General features: G+C 44.0%; 1 protein-coding gene across 1 annotated transcript; it reads left to right on the plus strand.

Annotated features, from left to right (window-relative positions):
• The first annotated feature begins 1,534 nt into the window (after positions 1-1,534).
• On the plus strand, positions 1,535-19,604 carry pinx1 (PIN2 (TERF1) interacting telomerase inhibitor 1). Its single transcript, XM_089021339.1, has 8 exons — positions 1,535-1,661; positions 2,263-2,321; positions 2,923-3,032; positions 3,769-3,861; positions 3,942-4,020; positions 4,986-5,084; positions 10,467-10,549; positions 18,359-19,604. Exons 2-8 carry the CDS (start codon positions 2,303-2,305, stop codon positions 18,791-18,793), a joined length of 918 nt encoding a protein of 305 aa, XP_088877465.1. The 5' UTR covers positions 1,535-1,661; positions 2,263-2,302; the 3' UTR covers positions 18,794-19,604.
• The last annotated feature ends 11 nt before the right edge of the window (positions 19,605-19,615 follow it).

Genomic DNA, 19,615 nt, shown 5'->3' on the forward strand with positions numbered 1-19,615 from the left:
AACTCGCAAATTTGCTAAATTTAAACTCGCAAATTTGCTAGATTTAAACGAGTTTCAAACTCGCAAATTTGCTAGACTTAAACTCACATATTTGCTGGATTTAAAGTCACAAATTTGCTAGATTTAAATGAGTTTCAAACTTGCAAATTGGCTCGATTTAAAGTCACAAATTTGCTAGATTTGAACGAGTTTCAAACTCACAAATTTAGCTAGATTCAAACGTTAAAAAAAAAAACTTTTGTAGTTTGAGCTACATTATTCGGTCATGCGGTGGATTAGCGTTAGCAGCCTAATGCTCTTCCGTAGCTGACGGATATGGTAAATCTAGCAAATTTGTGACTTTAAATCTAGCAAATTTGTGAGTTTGAATCTAGCAAATATGTGAGTTTAAGTCTAGCAAATTTGAAAGTGCTGCGACGGGACATCCTCGAGAGTCTTCTGCCAACAAACTCCAAATTGCGCCGCACGCTCAACTTAGTACGACGTGTTCTCACTTGTGATGGAACCCGTTTCCACGCTGGCGTGCGTTGACGTTAAATCAATCAACTCGAAGACAAAAAAAGGGCTGTGTCACTCCTGCTGTACAAAATTTGCAAGGTGACGCTTGCAGAAAAGCCGTTTTGCGGTGAGCCCGCGGAATGCGGCGGCCATCATTGCGTAACAACAGGTGTGTCCATGGCCCGAGGGTTGCAGCTGTCAACAATTAAAAAAAGTTCAGTCACATATTCGAGCAAAAGTATTTATGCCCGGAGTCTTTTCACGATAAATCCGTCACCGCCACAAAAATGGACCAAATCCGACTCCTGCGGAGAGTTAAGATGGCGGACAAAAATCATTGTCAGCGCCCTCGCCACCCTGGAGGACTTGCAAGAATCCAAACAAGATTTGGCGCGGAAAATCCTACTGGACCCTCCGCACCCTGCCCACCACCTTTTCCATGCGCGCCAAATCCCTCAGATATTTAAACAGCTCCTTCCTGCCGTCGGTCGCCATTAACGCTCTAAACAGTAACCCAAACAGAACTGTATAGTGCCTCCATTTATCTTATGATGATACTAGTGTAGCATGTTCTACCGGAGACAAATTCTGCGCCGCCGCCGCTCTCGGAATGAGGTTCAACCGCGTTCCAGCGCAACCGACAAGCAGACGCGTTTATTTCATTGTTCCCCAAGCCGGATTCCTCCGCGGGTTGATAACGCTGCAACAAAGCCACTTGAAAAGGCACCCTGAACCGCTGACAAGTGTTGCGCAACTTTGGAGAATGTCACCAAGAGCGGTTTTGACTTCCAAGCGACATGTGAGCTGGGTTCCGTTGAGTCTGCAGAACCTCAATATTTAATCAGAACCATGCAGGCCGGCTTTAAAATGACAACAGGCTTTTATTTCCTTCGTTTTTGGGCGTGTTGGTACGGATATGCTGTCCAACGTTTCACATTCATTGGCAGCAAATGAAAGGGAGCACTTTGTTTTTTAATCGACTGTGTTATTTGGACTCTGAAAGCCGCAAAATTGAAGTCTGACTCCAGTGAACTCCCACGGATAAGCCACGTGAATCTTATATTTAAATTACAGACAACTTGTTTTGCAAGTCGTCGGTTACGTAAAGAAAAGGAAGAGAAATATTGGCCAGAAATTCGTCTGATCCACTGAGGGCCTTTGGAGTAAGTAGACTTTTGGAGGGAGAACAAGATGCCACGTTCATGCGCAGGTTGTCAACTGTCAGTGTTAAAGTCTTCCCTGAAAATGTTTCCCCCCGATTCAAAATTAATAGATCACCTCTATCGTCAAATCGACGTTTTCGGAAAATATTCACGTTTGTTTTTTAGAACCCAAAATCGGTTCTCCATCAAACTGAGCGCACCTGAATGCACCACTTGACTCCCTTCGCTTCCCTATACGTCACTTCCTGTGTCACGTCTCATTGTGACCGATGCGTTGTCCTCGTGTAGTGTTACATTTTGAGGAGGCATTTTTGTATTGTTAAATCGCGATAAAAAACAGACATTGATAACATTGATTATAATGGGAAATGTTTTTATTTTAATCCAAATATTTTGGGTTTTCTTATGCCTCGGTTTAGAACCGAAAATAAGTTCTCGACCAAACTGAGCGCATCGATCACATTAATTATTAACGGAAATGTTTCAATTATCGACAGAATCGGCTTTTTAATAGATTTGTGGAAGGGATTCTGGTCGAAAACCGACATTTGACTGTACTTTCAAACCGGCAATCAAAGGGGCACCATGTTTTTTTCTTCAGGCACCTTGGAAGACTCCTGCTCATATTAAGGACCCTCAGGATGTCCATGCTCGCCGAACGTAAGAATCATATAATTACATAAATACTCTCCTTTCATAGATATTCATGTTTTTTTTAAGAATGTGTCTTTTGTGGTACAACATGGGGTGAACTGACTACGTGTCCGTCTGTCGAAATATATATTTTTTAAAGTTCAGCAAGCGAGCTAACATTACCGCTTAGCATCTATGTCAAAGTGCCCGCGTGTATTATCATCTTAAATCGGTACTTGCAGTAAATTATTTATTCTTTTTTAAAGAGCAGGGTGATATTAGCGTGGTATTAGTTTGTAACTCATCTCTGCTTCTTTAATACCATTTAAAATTAAAGTGGCCGTATACATAATGACTTCAACCTGTACTTTCAACGTGTCGACGTACTCCGGAAGTGAAATTCGCATTTTTCGCTTTGTTAAATTAAACGAAAGACACTCTTAATTTACAACATCATATTTAGTAACTTCATATCTACACAAAACCCGCGTCGTATTTTGTTTGTAAAATTGAGTTGCTCCTCCCTCCAAAAAAATAAATAAAATAAAACGTATATTTTAATTGGGTGTTTTTTCCCCCTCCACCTAGTAATCCCTTTTGGGGATCTGCTGCTCTGATTTTTTTTCAGCCCGCAGAAAACAAAAGTGGTCGATCGATCCTCGGAACAGTGCCTGGAGCAATGACGAGTCCAAGTTTGGACAGAAGATGTTGGAGCAAATGGGCTGGTCCAAGGGCAAGGTGTGTGTCCCGGGTGCCATTTTGGGTCATGGGGATAAGTTGGTTAAAGCCCATTTTGTGTGTTGCACCAAGACTACTATTTGACACTAGCTGACACAAATTCCCAGCAGAAAAATCAGCCCATTTCCAAAGGAGCTTGGGCGCCATCTTGTGCATTTTCTGGGACGTTACATTGGAGTCCAGGCGCCTCAAAATGATCTGGAAGGACTTCTTTAATCGATATCAAACATTAATGCTTTCCTCTTCAGAACTATTTGAAACATATTCATTACTGGATGAAGAACAAGAAAGCATCTTCTCCTAATCCGAAGCCATTGTTTTGATTCTAGAGCAAGGTTAGACGTCCTGGTGTGAGGTCACGGTCAAGAGGGCGGGACCTTCTGAAACTCGCCATTTCCTGGGTCATTTTGAAGTAGTTTTGGGACACTAACTCATTTTATTGGTGTTTTGCATTTGACTAAAAATATCAGCCTGCGTGTTTTGTGTATTTTCGATGCTATAAAACGTTTTTCTGACGTCAGTTAGGAAACAAAAAAATGGTGTCGGTTGTCCTTTAAGTGGTATGTGAAAGAATCACTGAATGAAGTCCAAATGAAATGATTATCTTTGACCACATTCAATCAATAATTCATAGATAGTCACACAAAAACTGCCAATGATAATTTGTGTTGTTGTTGTACTTGATAACAACCATGTCATGTATGTGACTGAAAAGATCATTTTTTTGTGTGTGTAGGGCCTCGGCAGAAGTGAGCAAGGAGCCGTGAACCACATTAAAGTCAAAGTGAAAAACGACAGGATTGGCCTCGGAGCCAATGGCAGCCAAGAAGTGAGCTCATTTTGCACAAACTGCACTCTTGGTTGATTGGATGAAATTCGGTTCATAATTCCCTGCCTTTGTATTTCCAGGACAACTGGATCGCACACCAGGATGATTTCAACAACCTCCTTGCTCAGCTCAATAACTGTCATGGCCAAAATAGCACAGGTAATTACATTATTATGACTCTGTGTCATAATAGCTAGCCAGCTAGTTAGTTAGATTGGCTGTCTGTCTGTTTATTTGCTGTCTGTTGGCTGTCTGGCTAGCTATCCGCTGTCTGGCTGGCTGGCTGGATAGTAACTAGCTATTAGCTAGCTAGCTTCCCGGTTGAGTAAAATAAAGTATATTTTATGTAGTTTTACGGATTATTTAGTAGAAAATTTCGGAGAAAAACATTGATTCTCTTTCCACCTTCAAAAGCCCCTATTTAAAATTGTGCATTTTCTGTGTAGGTGTGTATCTCTTGTTTCTATTTATAATTGTATTTTATTTATTGTATTCTATTTATAATTTTGTTTTATTTATCATTGTATCTATGCTTGTCTGTGACTGTAAAGTGTCCTTGAGAGCTTTGAAAAGCGCTTGAAATAAAATGTATGATTATTATTAAAATGATGTTTTATGGGGACCTGGGAACAGATTATTTTCATTTTAATGGTCTCTTATGGGAAATAAATGTTTGGCAGACAGACGTTTTGCCTTACACACTTTCTGGGAACCAATTAAGTTCATAAGATGAGGTATCACTGTACATTTCGCTAGCTAATAGCGATCTAATTGCTAGCTATTTGCTATATATTCGCTAGCTACCTAGCTTGCTATCTATTCAAGTCATTTTGGGGTTGAGTGAACGCTGCCGCTGCTCACCCACAGAAAATAACCTAGCATGTGACTGTAAAGTGACCTTGAGAGTTTTGAAAGGTGCTTGTAAATGAAATGTATTATTATTATTACATTTTTCTGAGTACATTTTGAGATCGCAGCTTGCTCTTACCTTCCCTGGCCTCTAGAGGGTACTGTGGTACAAAATATGGCACATATTGCCTGTGAAGTTGGTGGAAAACACCACCGCGTTTGACAGGAAGGGAGTAACGCAGTATTTCTTTTGGATTCCTTCCACCCCTTTGTAGGTCCTGCAGAAAGTCAACCGGAGCAGCAGAAAGGCTTCAGCCTGGAAGAGAAATCCAAGACGTCCAAAAAGCGACTCCATTATATGAAATTTACCCAAGGTGCGTGTCCACTCGTTGCCGTTTGAAGCTAAAGATGCTCAGAGAATCACGTTAAAGGTTGAAATGCAGAAATGTGGACCTTTTTTTTTTATATCATCTGGTCATTTCCTCCATGATGACTCGACAGTGGTCTGTAGTCCTTTCCAGAACGCCCCCTCTTTTAAAGGACAACCGACACCATTTTTTTGTTTCTCCACTGACATCAGAAAAACGTTTTATAGCATCTAAAATAGCCAAAACACACAGTATGATATTTTTAGTCACATCAGGAAAAACAAGACTTCCTGATATATAATATTTAACGCAAGAAAGGTAAAATCTAGCTATATATTTGTCAAATGTCGAAGTCATTTTCAAGTGATTTTACAAAATTATGGACACAACTTGTCCAGAGGTGTCGGTTGTCCTTGAAATGAATTCTCGCACTCTCTCGATCTTGTGATTTTCTGTGTTGTGAACGTTCCACTTTGATGGCATCTTCTCAGACACTTTTGGCTCAAACGCTCATCAGAACTCCGTCGGCCCGTGGGAGGTCACACGGCCCGGTCACTGCCGGCCCGCCGGGGGGAGAGTTTGATCAAAATGTCTTTCTTTTTGACTTTCATGTCGAGAAGATTTGCCAGGTGAGGCCGACCCGGTGATAGGCACAAGGAGGGAACGCCATGTTAGGGATGAGTGGAGAGCAAAATGAGTCAGCGCCATATTTCATCACAAAGACACTTTAGCTTTGCACATAATTGTCCGATGAAGAGCTGACTGAGGTCCAGTTTGTTTTGAAGGAGAAAAAAAAACATTAGCAATGGCAACCCTCATTCTAGTACAGTGATACCTCTGTTTATGAACGCTTTAGCTCACGAACGTTTCACCGCACGAACATTAAATTCGCAAAAATATAACCTTGGCATACAAACTAGTTTTCAACCGACGAACCAAACCAAACAGCGCCACGGTGGCTGCCGGACTAGTTTTCCCACACCGCCTTTCTTTGAGTGCAGACGTGGTTTGTTATCGAGTGGAGTACTTTTGCTATTATGGGACCAAAAAAGACCCCACCACAGGCTAGTGTTACGCCGAAAAGGACACAAAAGAAAATGACGGTCGAGCAGGAGAAGGAGATCATCGAAAAACAACAACGAGGTGTGCGTTTGTGTGACTTAGCATCCCAGTATCCGTATGCTAAGTCGACCATTGCCACGTGTGGCTAAGCGTGTTTTCTGTGTTGTCTAAGCAACAGTCTTAGACAATAAAAGAGGTTGAAAAACTTGTGTTGATTTTGATGAACGAAAAGCAGCTCACACGGGACAGTGTGAGTGAGGGTAACTCCCTCCTGCTCCCGCTCCATTCCATCAAGCCATCAACTACCATCCCAAAGGTAAATAAAACTCATTTATTATACTGTACAGTTTATTTCATTACACAATACATTATCACATTTATTATACATAAAATAAGGTCTATTTTGTGTAGTTTTAAGGCTTATTTAGTAAAAAACGATGTTTTATGGGGAGCTGGCAACGGATTACAGTTATTTTAATGTTTTCTTATGGGAAATAAATGTTTGGAAGATGAACTTTTTGCCTTACACACACTTTCTGGGTACCAATTGAGTTTGTAATGACAATACAATAGCACATGTATTATACATAAAATAAGGTCTATTTTGTGTAGTTTTAAGGCTTATTTAGTGGAAAATGATGTTTTATGGGGACCTGGGAACGGATTATTCTCATTTTAATTGTTTCTTATGGGAAATAAATGTTTGGAAGACGAACATTTCGCCTTACACACACTTTCGTAAACTGAGGTATCACTGTACTTGGCGCAGTGCATCCTTTGCCCGGCTGATGACATCACCGATGATGCCCGCCAAAGCCCCCCTGCTCGCTCTCCGGGCTCACCGCATTGAGTTCTGTTGCTGTTGACATTTGTTCAAGTTATTAGTCAGCGCTGATTTTTGCAACATCTGGACGTGGAACTTGTCGGCGTCATCGGGCAGCCGCATCCTGCTTCCTGTTTGTGGCAAGTGACGCGTCCATCTCTGCCCATGACCTCAGCTGATTAACTCCACCCCCCCCCTGCGTGGGATTCCCCCAAAGAATCCGTGTTGTATTTATTTTCTGCAGGAAAAAAAAGTCCTGAAACGTATAGGAGGACCCCCCACGTTAAAATAGCCTCCCTTGACCAGTGGCTGTAACAATGGCCGACTGTTCGGTTTACGAACGTTAAATTTATGACAATTTAACCTTTGCATACAAACTATTTTTCGGGCTACACACGGAGCTGCCACAATGAGTGATGTGTCGTTCGCGAACGAGCCTGTTCTCCGAACAAGAAAATGGCAATGACTCATTTTTGTCCTCCATTCCCCACCCCCAGTCTTTGGTTAAAGCCACGTGATTGTCAATAAAACCACTTTATTATCCAGTACAGTTTATTTCTTCAATTATAATACCATAGCCCATTTATTATACATAAAATAAGGTATATTTTGTGTAGTTTTAAAGTAAGGCTTAGAAAATTATAAAGTAGAAAATGATGTTTCATGGGGACCTGAGAACGGATTATTCTCATTTTAATGGTTTCCTATGGGAAATTAATTTTTGGGATACACACTTTTCACCTTATACACTCTGGGAACCAATTACGTTCGTAAGCCGAGGTATCGCTGTACTTCTTACCCCCTCCCTCCCTCCCTCCCCTGAGACTTCCAAGTCATCCGTCGGAGATGACCTTCGTCAGCAGCTGCTGGTGGGGGATCAGCAGTTCAAAAAAGAAAGAAAAGGGAAGCACCTGACTTGATGTTGGGCCTGCGTCTTTGCTGGGAAATGCAACTCGGGCGCGTTCGCAAGATTTGACTTTTTGACACACGTGATCGATGACCTCCCCCCCCCCCCCACCCCCGAGTATTTTGCAACCTGGTTGATGTTCGCTCCTCAACTTTGTCACAAATGGCGAATGTTGTGCTTGACTTTTGATTTTTTTCCGTGACGCTTGCTGATGTGAATTCATTATGCGCAAATATCGACTGGAAATGAGCTGAAATTGCTATCAGAGAAGCCTCCATTCTTACCTGGCTGCCATTTTTTTTTTTTTTACGAAATCGACTTTCCGCTGGCGCTTTTGCTGCTAGAATTGATGGCGGTGGTTTTGTGTGTGTGTGTGTGTGTGATGCCGGCGGGGAGCTAGCGCAATCTCTGCGGCGCCCCAAGCGTAACCCACTTTTAATTGCCACCTCCATCCGTCATCTGTCACGCCGTGCGGCGGCCTTGTTGTCTATTGGCTGCAATCACCTCTTACCTTTCAATTTATTCCTTTAAAAATAGTAATTACGGTGATATCTCAGCTCACGAATTTAATTGGTTGCCAGAAAGTGTGTGTAAGGTGAAAAGTGTGTCTTCCAAACACTTATTTCCCTAAGAAACCATTAAAATGAGAATAATCTGTTCCCAGGTCCCCATAAAAAATAATTTTCTACTAAATAAGCCTTAAATTTACAGAAAATACAGTGATACCTCAGCTCACAAACTTAATTCGTTACCAGTAAGTGAGTGTAAGGTGAAAAGTTCGTCCTCCGAACATTTATTTCCCATAAGAAACCATTAAAAATGAGAATAATCCGTTATCAGGTCCCCGTAAAACATACCGTTCTACTAAATAAGCCTTAAAACTACACAAAATGTACCTTATTTTATGTATTATAAATGTGATATTGTATTGTAATTAAATAAATAAACTGTACTGTATAATCAAGTGGTTTTATTGACTTTTGTGATGGTCGTTGACATCGTCTCCCACATAGCGTACTGGTACGCTAAGTCACAAAAACGCACACCTCGTTCGTGTTTCTCCTTCTTCTGCTTGACCGTAACTTTCTCTTGTGTCCTCTTCGGCTTCACGCTAGCCTGTGGTAGGGTCTTATTCGGACCCATAATAGCAAAAGTACTCCACTCGATAACAAACCATGTCTGCACTCCAAGAAAGGGGGTATGTAAAACTAGTCCAAATTTTCTTTCAAATCACGATGCAATTTGCACTTTGACCTACCAGTCTGTCATTTTTTTTTTGATATGCGCTTCCTCTCCCGAACCCCCCGATAGGTCACACCAAACCTGTTTTGACCCCCCTCCCCCAGCCTATTTATTTGTGTTCCCCGGCGTTCTTGCTTTAGCTTCTCGGTCTTGACGTGTTTGCGCCGACTTCCAAAAGCTAAAGGGTGCGCGGGGAGATAGAGCCACTAGAGCAATAAATAAGGCAACGTTATCAGAGGAGCGCTGAAGGAAGAGGATGCAGCTGGACGAACAGGACCCCAGAACAGACTGTGTGCTCTTTGAGGTGGGGGGGGGGGGCAGTCGAGACTCTGGAAGGGCGGCCCCCATGTTTATTTTTCTATTTTGTCCCCCCCCCCCCCAGAGACAGAAGCAAAGCTTTCCGTTCTTCAGGTGCGCGGTGCTTTTAATAATAATAACCATAAATTTCATTTCTAAGCGCCTTTCAGAACTCTCAAGGTCACTTTACAGTCACAGGATCAGTTTTTCTGTGGGTGAGCAGCCACTGGGGAGCAAATTTGCTTGATTTAAAGTCACAAATTTGCTAGATTTAATTAAAGTCACAAATTTGCTAGATTTAAAGTCACAAATTTGCTAGATTTAAAGTCACAAATTTGCTATATTCAAACTCGCAAAATTTGCTAGATTCAAACTCGCAAAATTTGCTAGATTCAAACTCGCAAATTTGCTAGATTTAAAGTCGCAAATTTGCTAGATTTAAAGTCGCAAATTTGCTCGATTCAAACTTGCTAATTTGCTCGATTTAAAGTGACAAATTTGACCGAATGATGTCTCTCAAACTCTGAAGCTTCTTTTTTTCAGCGTTTAAATCTAGCAAATTTGCGCGTTTTTTTTCTCAGAATAATACCTGTCAAAGATGTTCGATCGGACACTTTGGACAAAGACTCGAACCCTGAGACATTGTCTTTTACTGCCGGCAGTAAAAGACACGCAACCATTCATGACAGACGCCCGAATTCTGCAGCTCTCTGCCGAGCTATTTATTGAGAGGATATGCAAATTAAAGTGATACATTAGTAAAACATAGTTTTCTTGATTAGAATACCACGCCCCTTGGGGTTCTAAGCGTGAACAGCTGTAAGCAATAAAACATTGTCTCTTCCATAAACTCATACATTTGTAACCTGGCTAATAGCTCTTCCCGTGAAGGAGTTTCGAGTCGTAAATTGCTTCGGTGATAAAGGAGTTTCCCAAGTCCCTAACGCTCCTCCGTAGAAAGGTCACGGCAAGCTCACATGCACAATGTTTATTTTTTTTCCTTTTCTTTTTGTAATGACTAAAATGGCTGACAAACGTACGTGTTGCGTTGCTGTAGGGAAGGACCTCTCCTCTCGAAGTGCAACGGACCTGGATTGTATCTTTGGAAGGAGAACAAAGTCTGCGGCACTTCCTGAGCAGGTACGACGCAGCGACGCTTCTCATCCGGCGGCCGCGGTTGCACTTTGAAGTCCACGGACGCAAAAGTAGCCCTTCCTATTTTTGGTCTTGACACAAAATGGCGCCCCCCTTATCCATCCGCCACAGGCGGTCATTAGCGCGCCGAGTTAGCGGCGCTCAGCGTTTTCCACGGGTGAGCCGCCCCGTGGCCCGAGAGGAGCCCGTTCACGCCGTGCGGCTTTTTAACGTGGCTTCCGGCGCTCAAATCCACTTAAAGGAGTGATGAAAGTGGTCAAGATGCGCAAAAAAAGTGCAAATGCTGGCGCCACGCTTTGCACCGTTCGCTTCCGGCCGGCACTTTAAAGACGCCTCTTTTTTTGCACATCCGTCCAAAACGCTTTATTGATCGGAATCGTCGAGTAAACATCTTCGGACGGAAACTCGTACCAAACAAAATAGACAAAAAAAAGCTTCTTGCTTCTAGAATATTGCAGGTTGTGACTCAAAAGAGAATTTCTCGTCCTGCCAGCTCTTGTAGCACTTTGAATTGCATTTACAGGCAACATCCGAGTTACGACCGGCGCGATTCACGACCACCCGTACTTGCGACCGCGACCACTACACCCTTTTTATTTTATTTTATTTTTATTCCACGCTTGGCACTGCAACATGTACTACAATTTTGGCCAGCTAGCATGTCACACGCTCGCGCAGCAATCTACTGCGTGACTACACTCAATACAGTAGTTATAGTGTTACTTCCGAGTTGAGTGAACGCTGGCGCATGTGGCTGCCGCTGCTCACCCACAGAAAAACTTATCCTGTGACTGTAAAGTGACCTTGAGAGTTTTGAAAGGCGCTTAGAAATGAAATGTATTATTATTATTATTATAAAATGCTAAGTGTCACTAAATGGTAAGTATTACATTCATCAATGAACTGTACAGTAAACAGTTTTGTATACATTACAGGTACAGTTATACAGTAATAAAAATCGATAATACAAAATATAAAATGATAAAAATGTTATACAAGTTATACAATTTATAGATGAACTAAACCGTTATGTATATAATAATGTTCAATAGAAAATGTGGCTTAAAAAAATCATAACGTGTCAACGTTATGTCAGCCATTTTGAACGGATTTCGACTTAGGACCGTTTTGTTGGAACGCTTGTAACTCGGATGTTACGTGTATTTTTTTATTTTATATTATTATTATTTTTTTTACTTCAGACTTTACCAGGCAGGGATTAAAAAAATCATTTGGGTTCATCAATTAACAAGAAGCTCAGGAGTTTGAAGCTCCTTAGCCCGATGTAAGACGAATGCCCTCTCGCTTGGAGAACCCTTCACCACGGATGTTTCTTTCACATGGATGCCTGAAAAAAAAAATTATGAATCCAAAAAATGTATTTATTTCTCCAACAATTGTCTTGAAGAAATTGGCGTGGGAAAATCCTCCAATGCGATTTGAGGCCAGCAACAAAAAATAAAAGCAAAACAAAAGGCGCCTTGCAGGTGTTGTGGCGGTGGATGACAATGGCCGCCGCTCCCCGGCTGATTAGCATTGGAAACGTCCGCTCCCTCATCGCTTGGTTATGGCTTGTTATTTGTCAGGCATGGAGGGGGCGGCGGGGGGGGGGGGGGGCGCCGCCATTGACCATATTGGCGAGGAGGGGAGGTCGTTGTGCGCAATGACAATGGCGTCCCGCAAGGCCTCGTTTCTTGGCCTGGCAGTGAGCGATGACAAAATTGAAAATAACGTTGCCATTCCCGCCCGCATGCAAGCGCTATCGCGCCGGGCGAGGACGCCGGGAGACGCCAACCCATCTGGCTGGAATGGCCGCCCACCACTGTTCTGCGTGCCGACTGCTAACCGCTTTCCCTTCCTTCCGCCGCCTCCTTATCACCGATTGCAATGCTCCCCCAAAATGCATCAAAGGAAAGATGAATCGCACAAACCTGAGATCCTGCCCCCCCCCCCCCCACCCCTAAATGGGAATAGTGACGCCCCCATGAATTCCAACAATGCCCGCGAATGGGCGCTCGTTAGCATGTAGCTAACATCTGACATGGTTTCAAGTCCGCGACCGGTCAGGCTGGGGGGGGGGGGGGGTGAAGCATCTGACCATCTATCATCCATCCCACGCACCCCCCCCCCCCTCCCACCGTACCCCTCGCCCACCTCAACGCAATTACTCACTGCGTGACAAACGACGGGCCGGCTAGGTTTCGCCCGCTTTTTAGACCCCGCCCCCCTCCGTGTTTTTTGCTGCGGGGCCACCCCGACCTCCTCGGGGGGCTTTCGTTCGAGGAGCCGCCGGGCGTCTGCGGCCCGGCTCGATTTATCTCCCCGGCAGACCTCGCCCGGTCGGCCTCTCCGACCGGGAGCCCGTCGGAGCTTCGGCTCGGCTTTTGGCGGCGTCCCAAATGAGGCGCTAGGTCGCGCCGCGATGAAAAATGTCTTGCGATTGGCTAATTAATCAGTCAAAGGGGAAGATGGCGGCTGCCGACTAGAAGGACCCCAGCGGGCCGGCGCAGGGGACCCGCTGATAAATCGACTCCCCGACGATTCATATATCAGCAAAAGTTTCTTTTTTATTTATTTTATTTTGAAGTGCGGAAACAAGCCCCGCCCCCTCTTTTTTTTTCTTCATTTGCCCAACGAAACCTTCTCGCTCGTCTGCCATGACAAATTGACGACGTTTCTGTCATGGCCGTGTGATCCAATTTGCTAAATCTTTGTTGATAGTTTATTTTATTGATTTATTCTTTTGGTGACTTCTGTTCAATCCGCTGAAAACAGAATACATTCGACAATACAACATATCGAGAAAAAAAGTCAGCATGGGAACATATTACAAAATTTGACCTGGTCAACGTGAATAACTAAAAATAACATTCAGTGTATTACATAACTAGTTAGCTATCTGTTAATTATATAGCTATCTTGGTGGCCAGCTAGCTGTTGGCTATCTACTAGCTGGCTAGCTAGCTTTGTATCTATTTGAGTTACTTCCGGGTTGAGTGAATGATGCCGCGTGTGGTTGCCGCTGCTCACCCACAGAAAAACTTTTATCCTGTGACTGTAAAGTGACCTTGTGAGTTTGGAAAGGCGCTTAGAAATGAAATGTATTTATTATTATTATTATTATTATTATTATTATTATTATTATTATTATTATTATTATTATTATTATTATTATAATAAAACTTACCCTGCGACTAAAGTGACCTTGAGAGTTTTGAAAGGCGCTTAGAAATGAAATGAATTATGATGATGATGATGATTATTATTATTATTATGATTAAAAAATGAATTTGCACTCCCCAAATAAAGCCGTGTCACTGAGATGGTTCCAAAAACTTGAGCGATCAAACGAAGATTCAAAAATGGTTGCAAAGATCTGCACCCCCGTCTCCCCCCTCCCCTCCCGCGCCATCCCTCCCCCTTATTTTTTTTTTGCCAGTCTTTTCAAGTGGTGCAAAGATTATTTGGCACAGTCCTCGCTTGGCCTCCTTGGAGTCAACCGGTCGGCACGCCGCCCGCTGCTCTCGGGGTCAGCCTGACCAACCCCCCCCCCCCCTCCCCCTCCTTCCCAGCTTGCCCCCGTTGCGAGGGTCCGACGCCCACCCCTTCGTCCTCAGTCAGCTTTTGGAGCAGGTCAGAGTTGCTTGCAGTGCAAAATAGGTGACTTTTTTCTTAGGTTGTTAAAGGACAACCGACACCTTCGAACAAGTTGCGTCCATAGTTTGTCGCATGACTTTAAATCACTTCTACTGAGCGCATTTGACAAAGATTCCACCGCATATTTTACGTTTTAAGACTGAATTGTAAGGAAGTCTCGTTTTCGAGTTGATGACGATGCCCTTAGTGACGTCACGTCTGACCCAGAAAGCCACACACAATGCATTTTGGGTACTTTTTTTCGACTGAAAACACCGTGTTGATGGCGAAATTAAATGGAAACAATATCAATAACGCCATGGTGGAATCGTTGTGTGTCGTAGCTAACTGCGGTAACATGCGTAAAGAAGGTGTCAGTTGACACAAATCGCTATCTAATAGCTATCCACTAGCTGGCTACTAGCTATCTATTAGCTATCTAGGGAACTAATAAATATCTATTAGCTGGCTAGCTAGCTTTCTATCTATTTGAGTTACTTCTGGGTTGAGTGAAGGCTGGTGCGTGTGGCTGCCGCTGCTCACCCACAGAAAAACTTCTCCTGTGTCTGTAAAGTGACCTTGAGAGTTTTGAAAGGCGCTTAGAAATGAAATTTATGAGTTGACACAAATTCCTAGCAGACAAATCAGGCCATTTTCAACAGAGCTTTGGCGCCATCTTGTGTATTTTCCGCGACGCTACATTTCAGTCCAGATGCCATTGACGGCTTGAATTGATATGGGAGGACTCCTATAATCGATGGCAAACATTTATGCTTTCCTCTTCAGAACTATTTGAATCGTATACATAACTGGATGTAACAAGAAAGCATCTGAACTCTCTGAAGCCATTGTTTTGATTCTGGAGCAGGGCAGTTTGTGAAGGAGTATCCTGGCGTGACGTCACGAACAAGGGGGCGGGACTTTCTGAATCTGCCCAGTTTCGAGCTCATTTTGTGGCAGTTTTGGGACACTTTAAGTCATTTTGCTTTTGACTAAAAATATCAGCCTGCGTGTTTTGGCTATTTTAGATGCTATCAAACGTTTTTCTGATGTCAGTTAGGAAACAAAAAAATGATGTCGGTTGTCCTTGAAATGTTTGCGTGGTTAAACGCATCATCGCCATGGCGCTGACACGCTCCAAAGCCCTCAAGCAGGGCGAACGCAGCCCCGGAATGGATGCTCGGATAACATCTCATTGAAGGCTTAAGCTTTTGTCCGAATCGCTCGTAACGCCGCAACCAAAGCACACTCGCCCCTCGCCGCCAAGCGCACATTTAGCGCCTAGCTCGGCGCTCGCGCCAGCTCGCTGACGTTTCCTGATTAGCTGCGCTGGCGAAAAGGAAAACAAAAAGGTTTCTGTGTCGTGGTTCAGCTCGGGCCAGGCTAATTAGCGTCTGCTGGAGCTAACTGGCCCCAGATTCTCACCCCCACCCCCCTTGAGTTTTTTTTTTTCGCCAACTCATTTGCGGCAGGCGCAAATGAGCTTGTTTAGCTCGAGAGCGCCGCCCTGCTGTTCAAAAGCCCAACGCTGCCTCGTAAAACTCCCATTTACAGTGATATCTCAGCTGACAAACTTAATTGGTTCCCTGAAAATGTGTGTAAGGCGAAAAGTTCGTCTTCCAAACATTTATTTCCCATAAGAAACAATTAAAATGAGAATAGTCCGTTCCCAGCTCCCCATAAAACATCATTTTTGACTAAATAAGCCTTAAAACTACACAAAATGTACCTTATTTTATCGATAATCTGCTATTGTATTGTCATTACAAACTTAATTGGTTGCCAGAAAGTGTGTCAGGCGAAAGGTTCATTTTCTAAACATTTTTTTCCCATAAGAAACCATTAATATGAGAATAATCCGTTTCCAGCTCCCCATAAACAATTTTCTACCAACTAAGGCTTAAAACTACACAAAATAGACCTTATTTTATGTACAATAAATGTGATAATGTATTGTGTAATTAAATAAATAAACTGTACAGTATAATAAATGAGTTTTATTTACCTTTGGGATGGTAGTTGATGGCTTGATGGAATGGAGCGGGAGCAGGAGGGAGTTACCCTCACTCACACTGTCCCGTGCAAGCTGCTTTTCGTTAATCCAAATCAACAGAAGTTTTTCAACCTCTTCTATTGCCTGAGAGCATTTCTTAGACAACACGAAAACACCCTTAGCCACACGTAGCAATAGTCGACTTAGCGTCCCGGTACCAGTATGCTAAGTCACACAAACGCACACCTCGTTGGTGTTTTTCGATGATCTCCTTCTTCTGCTCGACCGTCATTTTCTTTTGTGTCCTCTTCGGCTTACCATTTGCCTTTGGTGGGATCTTTTTCGGTCCCGTAGGAGCAAAAGTACTCCACTTGATAACAAACCATGTCTGCACTCAAAGGCAGCGGGTGTGGAAAACGAGTCCGCCTGGCACCGTGTGGTTTGGTTCGTCGGTTGAAAACTAGTTCGAATGCCAAGATTCTATTGAAAGTTCGTAAGGTGGAAAGTTGGCGAGCTAAAGCGTCCGTAAGCCGAGCTATCACTGTACTTTGTTGTCTCCAAAGCTTCTCTTATTTACTGAGCACTCAAGCGTCCGCCCACGTCAGGCCAATGAAGGATGAGGCCGCCGGACTCCGGCGCTCATCGGGACCTGATCCATAGACCTCCGCCATGGCCAAATTTATTATTGTGGCAGCACAATGAGGGCCATGGCGCCGCAATTACCCACGCAAGCAATACTGGATGCCAATGATCGCAAAGTGGCGAGTATTGAGGGGGGGTGGGAAAGCCCCCCTCGCCCCCCGACTCCCCATTTCCAGCCAAATGCCACTTGATCCGCACTTCATATTGACGGGACGCCTGTTGAACTCCTCCTTCTCTGGTCAAGCCTCCTTGCGGCCCCTCCGTGCGTTCCCCGAGCGGCCTCCCCCCCCCACACCCTGGACGTTGGGGGTGGGCAGGAAGGGCCGATAGCGAGCCAGCCCACTCCTCTGCCGAAGGGGCCTTATCTCAGGGTTGCACACGGTGCGCTCAACGCCACATCCTTTTCCTGGGATGCTTCGGGAAGGAGGAGGAGGCCAAGGAGCAGGAGGAGGTGGTTGAGGAGGCTTTCTCCAACCTTTCCGCAAACCACACTTCATCATAAGAAGAATACATTTCATTTCAAAACTCTCAAGGTCACTTTACAGTCGCAGGATAAGTTTTTCTGTGGGTGAGCAGCGGTAGGCACACGCACCAGTGTTCACTCGACCCGGAAGTAATTCAAATAGCTAGCTAGCTAATAAATAGCTAATAGATTGCCAGCTGATAGCCAACATCTAGCCGGTTGATAGCCATCGTCTAGCCAACACCTAGCCAGCCGGATAGCCGACTGCTAGCCAGATAGCTAACCAGCTAGCCAACAGCCAGCCAGCTACTCAGCTAATAGCTACCCATCTAGCCAGCCAGATAGTCAGATAGCCTGAAAAGCACAAATATTTGGTGCTTGAAAATGTTTTGGTTGAATCCGGGACAGAGAGTCCTTGGCCTTTCTTACCCCCTTTTGTTGTTTCTTTCCGATATGGCCCACCAAAAAGTTGGTGCATGAGAGGCACTCGACTGGTGGACATAATGTCCACTTCTCATATTCCTTGTAGGGGGGGTGCTAATTAGAGGTTACCAGATTCCATCAGATGCTAAAACGGTAACCTAGCAACATGTCGCTAGGTGACGCGTTGCCAGCAACGTTCCGTTCCGTCGGTCCGAAAGCGGTTCCGTCCGTCCGTGTCCACCGCGTCTTTTGGCTAGGATGAGAATTTTCTGACTTTTCAGACCAAAATGACCAGATCAAACTCATAATAATCACAATAATAATAATAATAATCCATTTCATTTATAAGCACCTTTCAAAACTCTCAAGGTCACTTGACAGTCACAGGATGAGTTTTTCTGTGGGTGAGTAGCGGCAGCCACACACGCCAGCGTTCACTCAACCTGCAAGTAACTCAAATAGGTAGAAAGCTAGTAAGCTAGCTAATAGATAGCTAGCTATCTATCCAGCCAGTTAGCTAAATAGCCATATAGCAAGCTAGCTAGTTAGCCAACTAATAGATAGCAAATAGCTAGCGAGCTAGGTCCGCTTCAAATTTCGAACGGGCCTGAGCGGACCGATCTATTGTCTTTTTCAGGAGGGGGGCGACGATCGACCCACCTCGCCGCCTCCGGACGTCGAGTCCATCACCGAGACGGTGACCAGCGCCCTCAGCGTGCGGGAGTACTTTGCGCGGCGGATGGCCCAGCTCAAAGCGGGCGGCCCCGCTCAGGTTGACCCCGAAGAGCCTCCCGACAAGAAGAAGAAGAAGAAGGAAAAGATGGAAGCGGAAAACGATGCCGAGGAAGCCATTGAGCCTGCAAAGAAGAAGAAGAAGAAGAAAAGAGAAAATGAGGGCGAGCACCCAGCGGAGCAAAAGAAAAGGAGGAAACACCCGAGCGAGATGTCGAGCGACGACGCCGCCCCTGCGCTCCAACCGGAAAGCGAATTCCTCCAGCAAGGAGACGAGACCACAACGCTGCCAAAGAGAAAATCCAAAAAGCACAAGAAGCAGCAGCAGACACATTTGTGAGCAACTTACTTATCTATTAGCTAGCTAGTTAGACAGCTAATAAATAGAACTAGATAACTAGCTAGATAGCCAGTAGCGGTGACCCCGTTCTAGCTAATAGATAACTAATAGCTAGCTAGATAGCTAGTTAGACAGCTAATAAATAGCGACTAGATAGCTAGCTAGATAGCCAGTAGCGGTGACCCCGTTCTAGCTAATAGATAACTAATAGCTAGCTAGATAGCTAGTTAGACAGCTAATAAATAGCGACTAGATAGCTAGCTAGATAGCCAGCAACGGTGACCCCGTTCAACTGGGAATAATTCAAATTGATCAAGTTAGCTAGCTAATAGATAACTAATAGCTAGATAGCTAGTTAGACAGCTAATAAATAGCGACTAGATAACTAGCTAGATAGCCAGTAGCGGTGACCCCGTTCTAGCTAATAGATGACTAATAGCTAGCTAGATAGCTAGTTAGACAGCTAATAGATAGCTAGCTAGATAGCCAGCAACGGTGACCCCTTTCAACTGGGAATAATTCAAATTGATCAAGTTAGCTAGCTAATAGATAACTAATAGCTAGTTTTCAAATCTGAAGTCAAGTAATAATGACTTTTATTGTGGTTGACATCCAAAAAGAAAACATTTTGCTTCATATTTTAGCAAGCGTCATGGAATTTCACACGCTTGATTTGCTTTGGCGGCCCGAAAAAAATCATGTGGGGAGCCGGATTTGGCCCCCGGGCCTTGACTTTGACACCTAAAATAATGAAAAAATGTTGCTCGATTTTCTGCCAATTTGCCACAATGCATAAAAAGTGGACTTTTCATTTTTGGCTCA

The sequence above is a fragment of the Hippocampus bargibanti genome, linkage group LG19 (assembly GCF_051943395.1).
Source record: "Hippocampus bargibanti isolate YZ-2025 linkage group LG19, ASM5194339v1, whole genome shotgun sequence".
NCBI lineage: Eukaryota > Metazoa > Chordata > Actinopteri > Syngnathiformes > Syngnathidae > Hippocampus > Hippocampus bargibanti.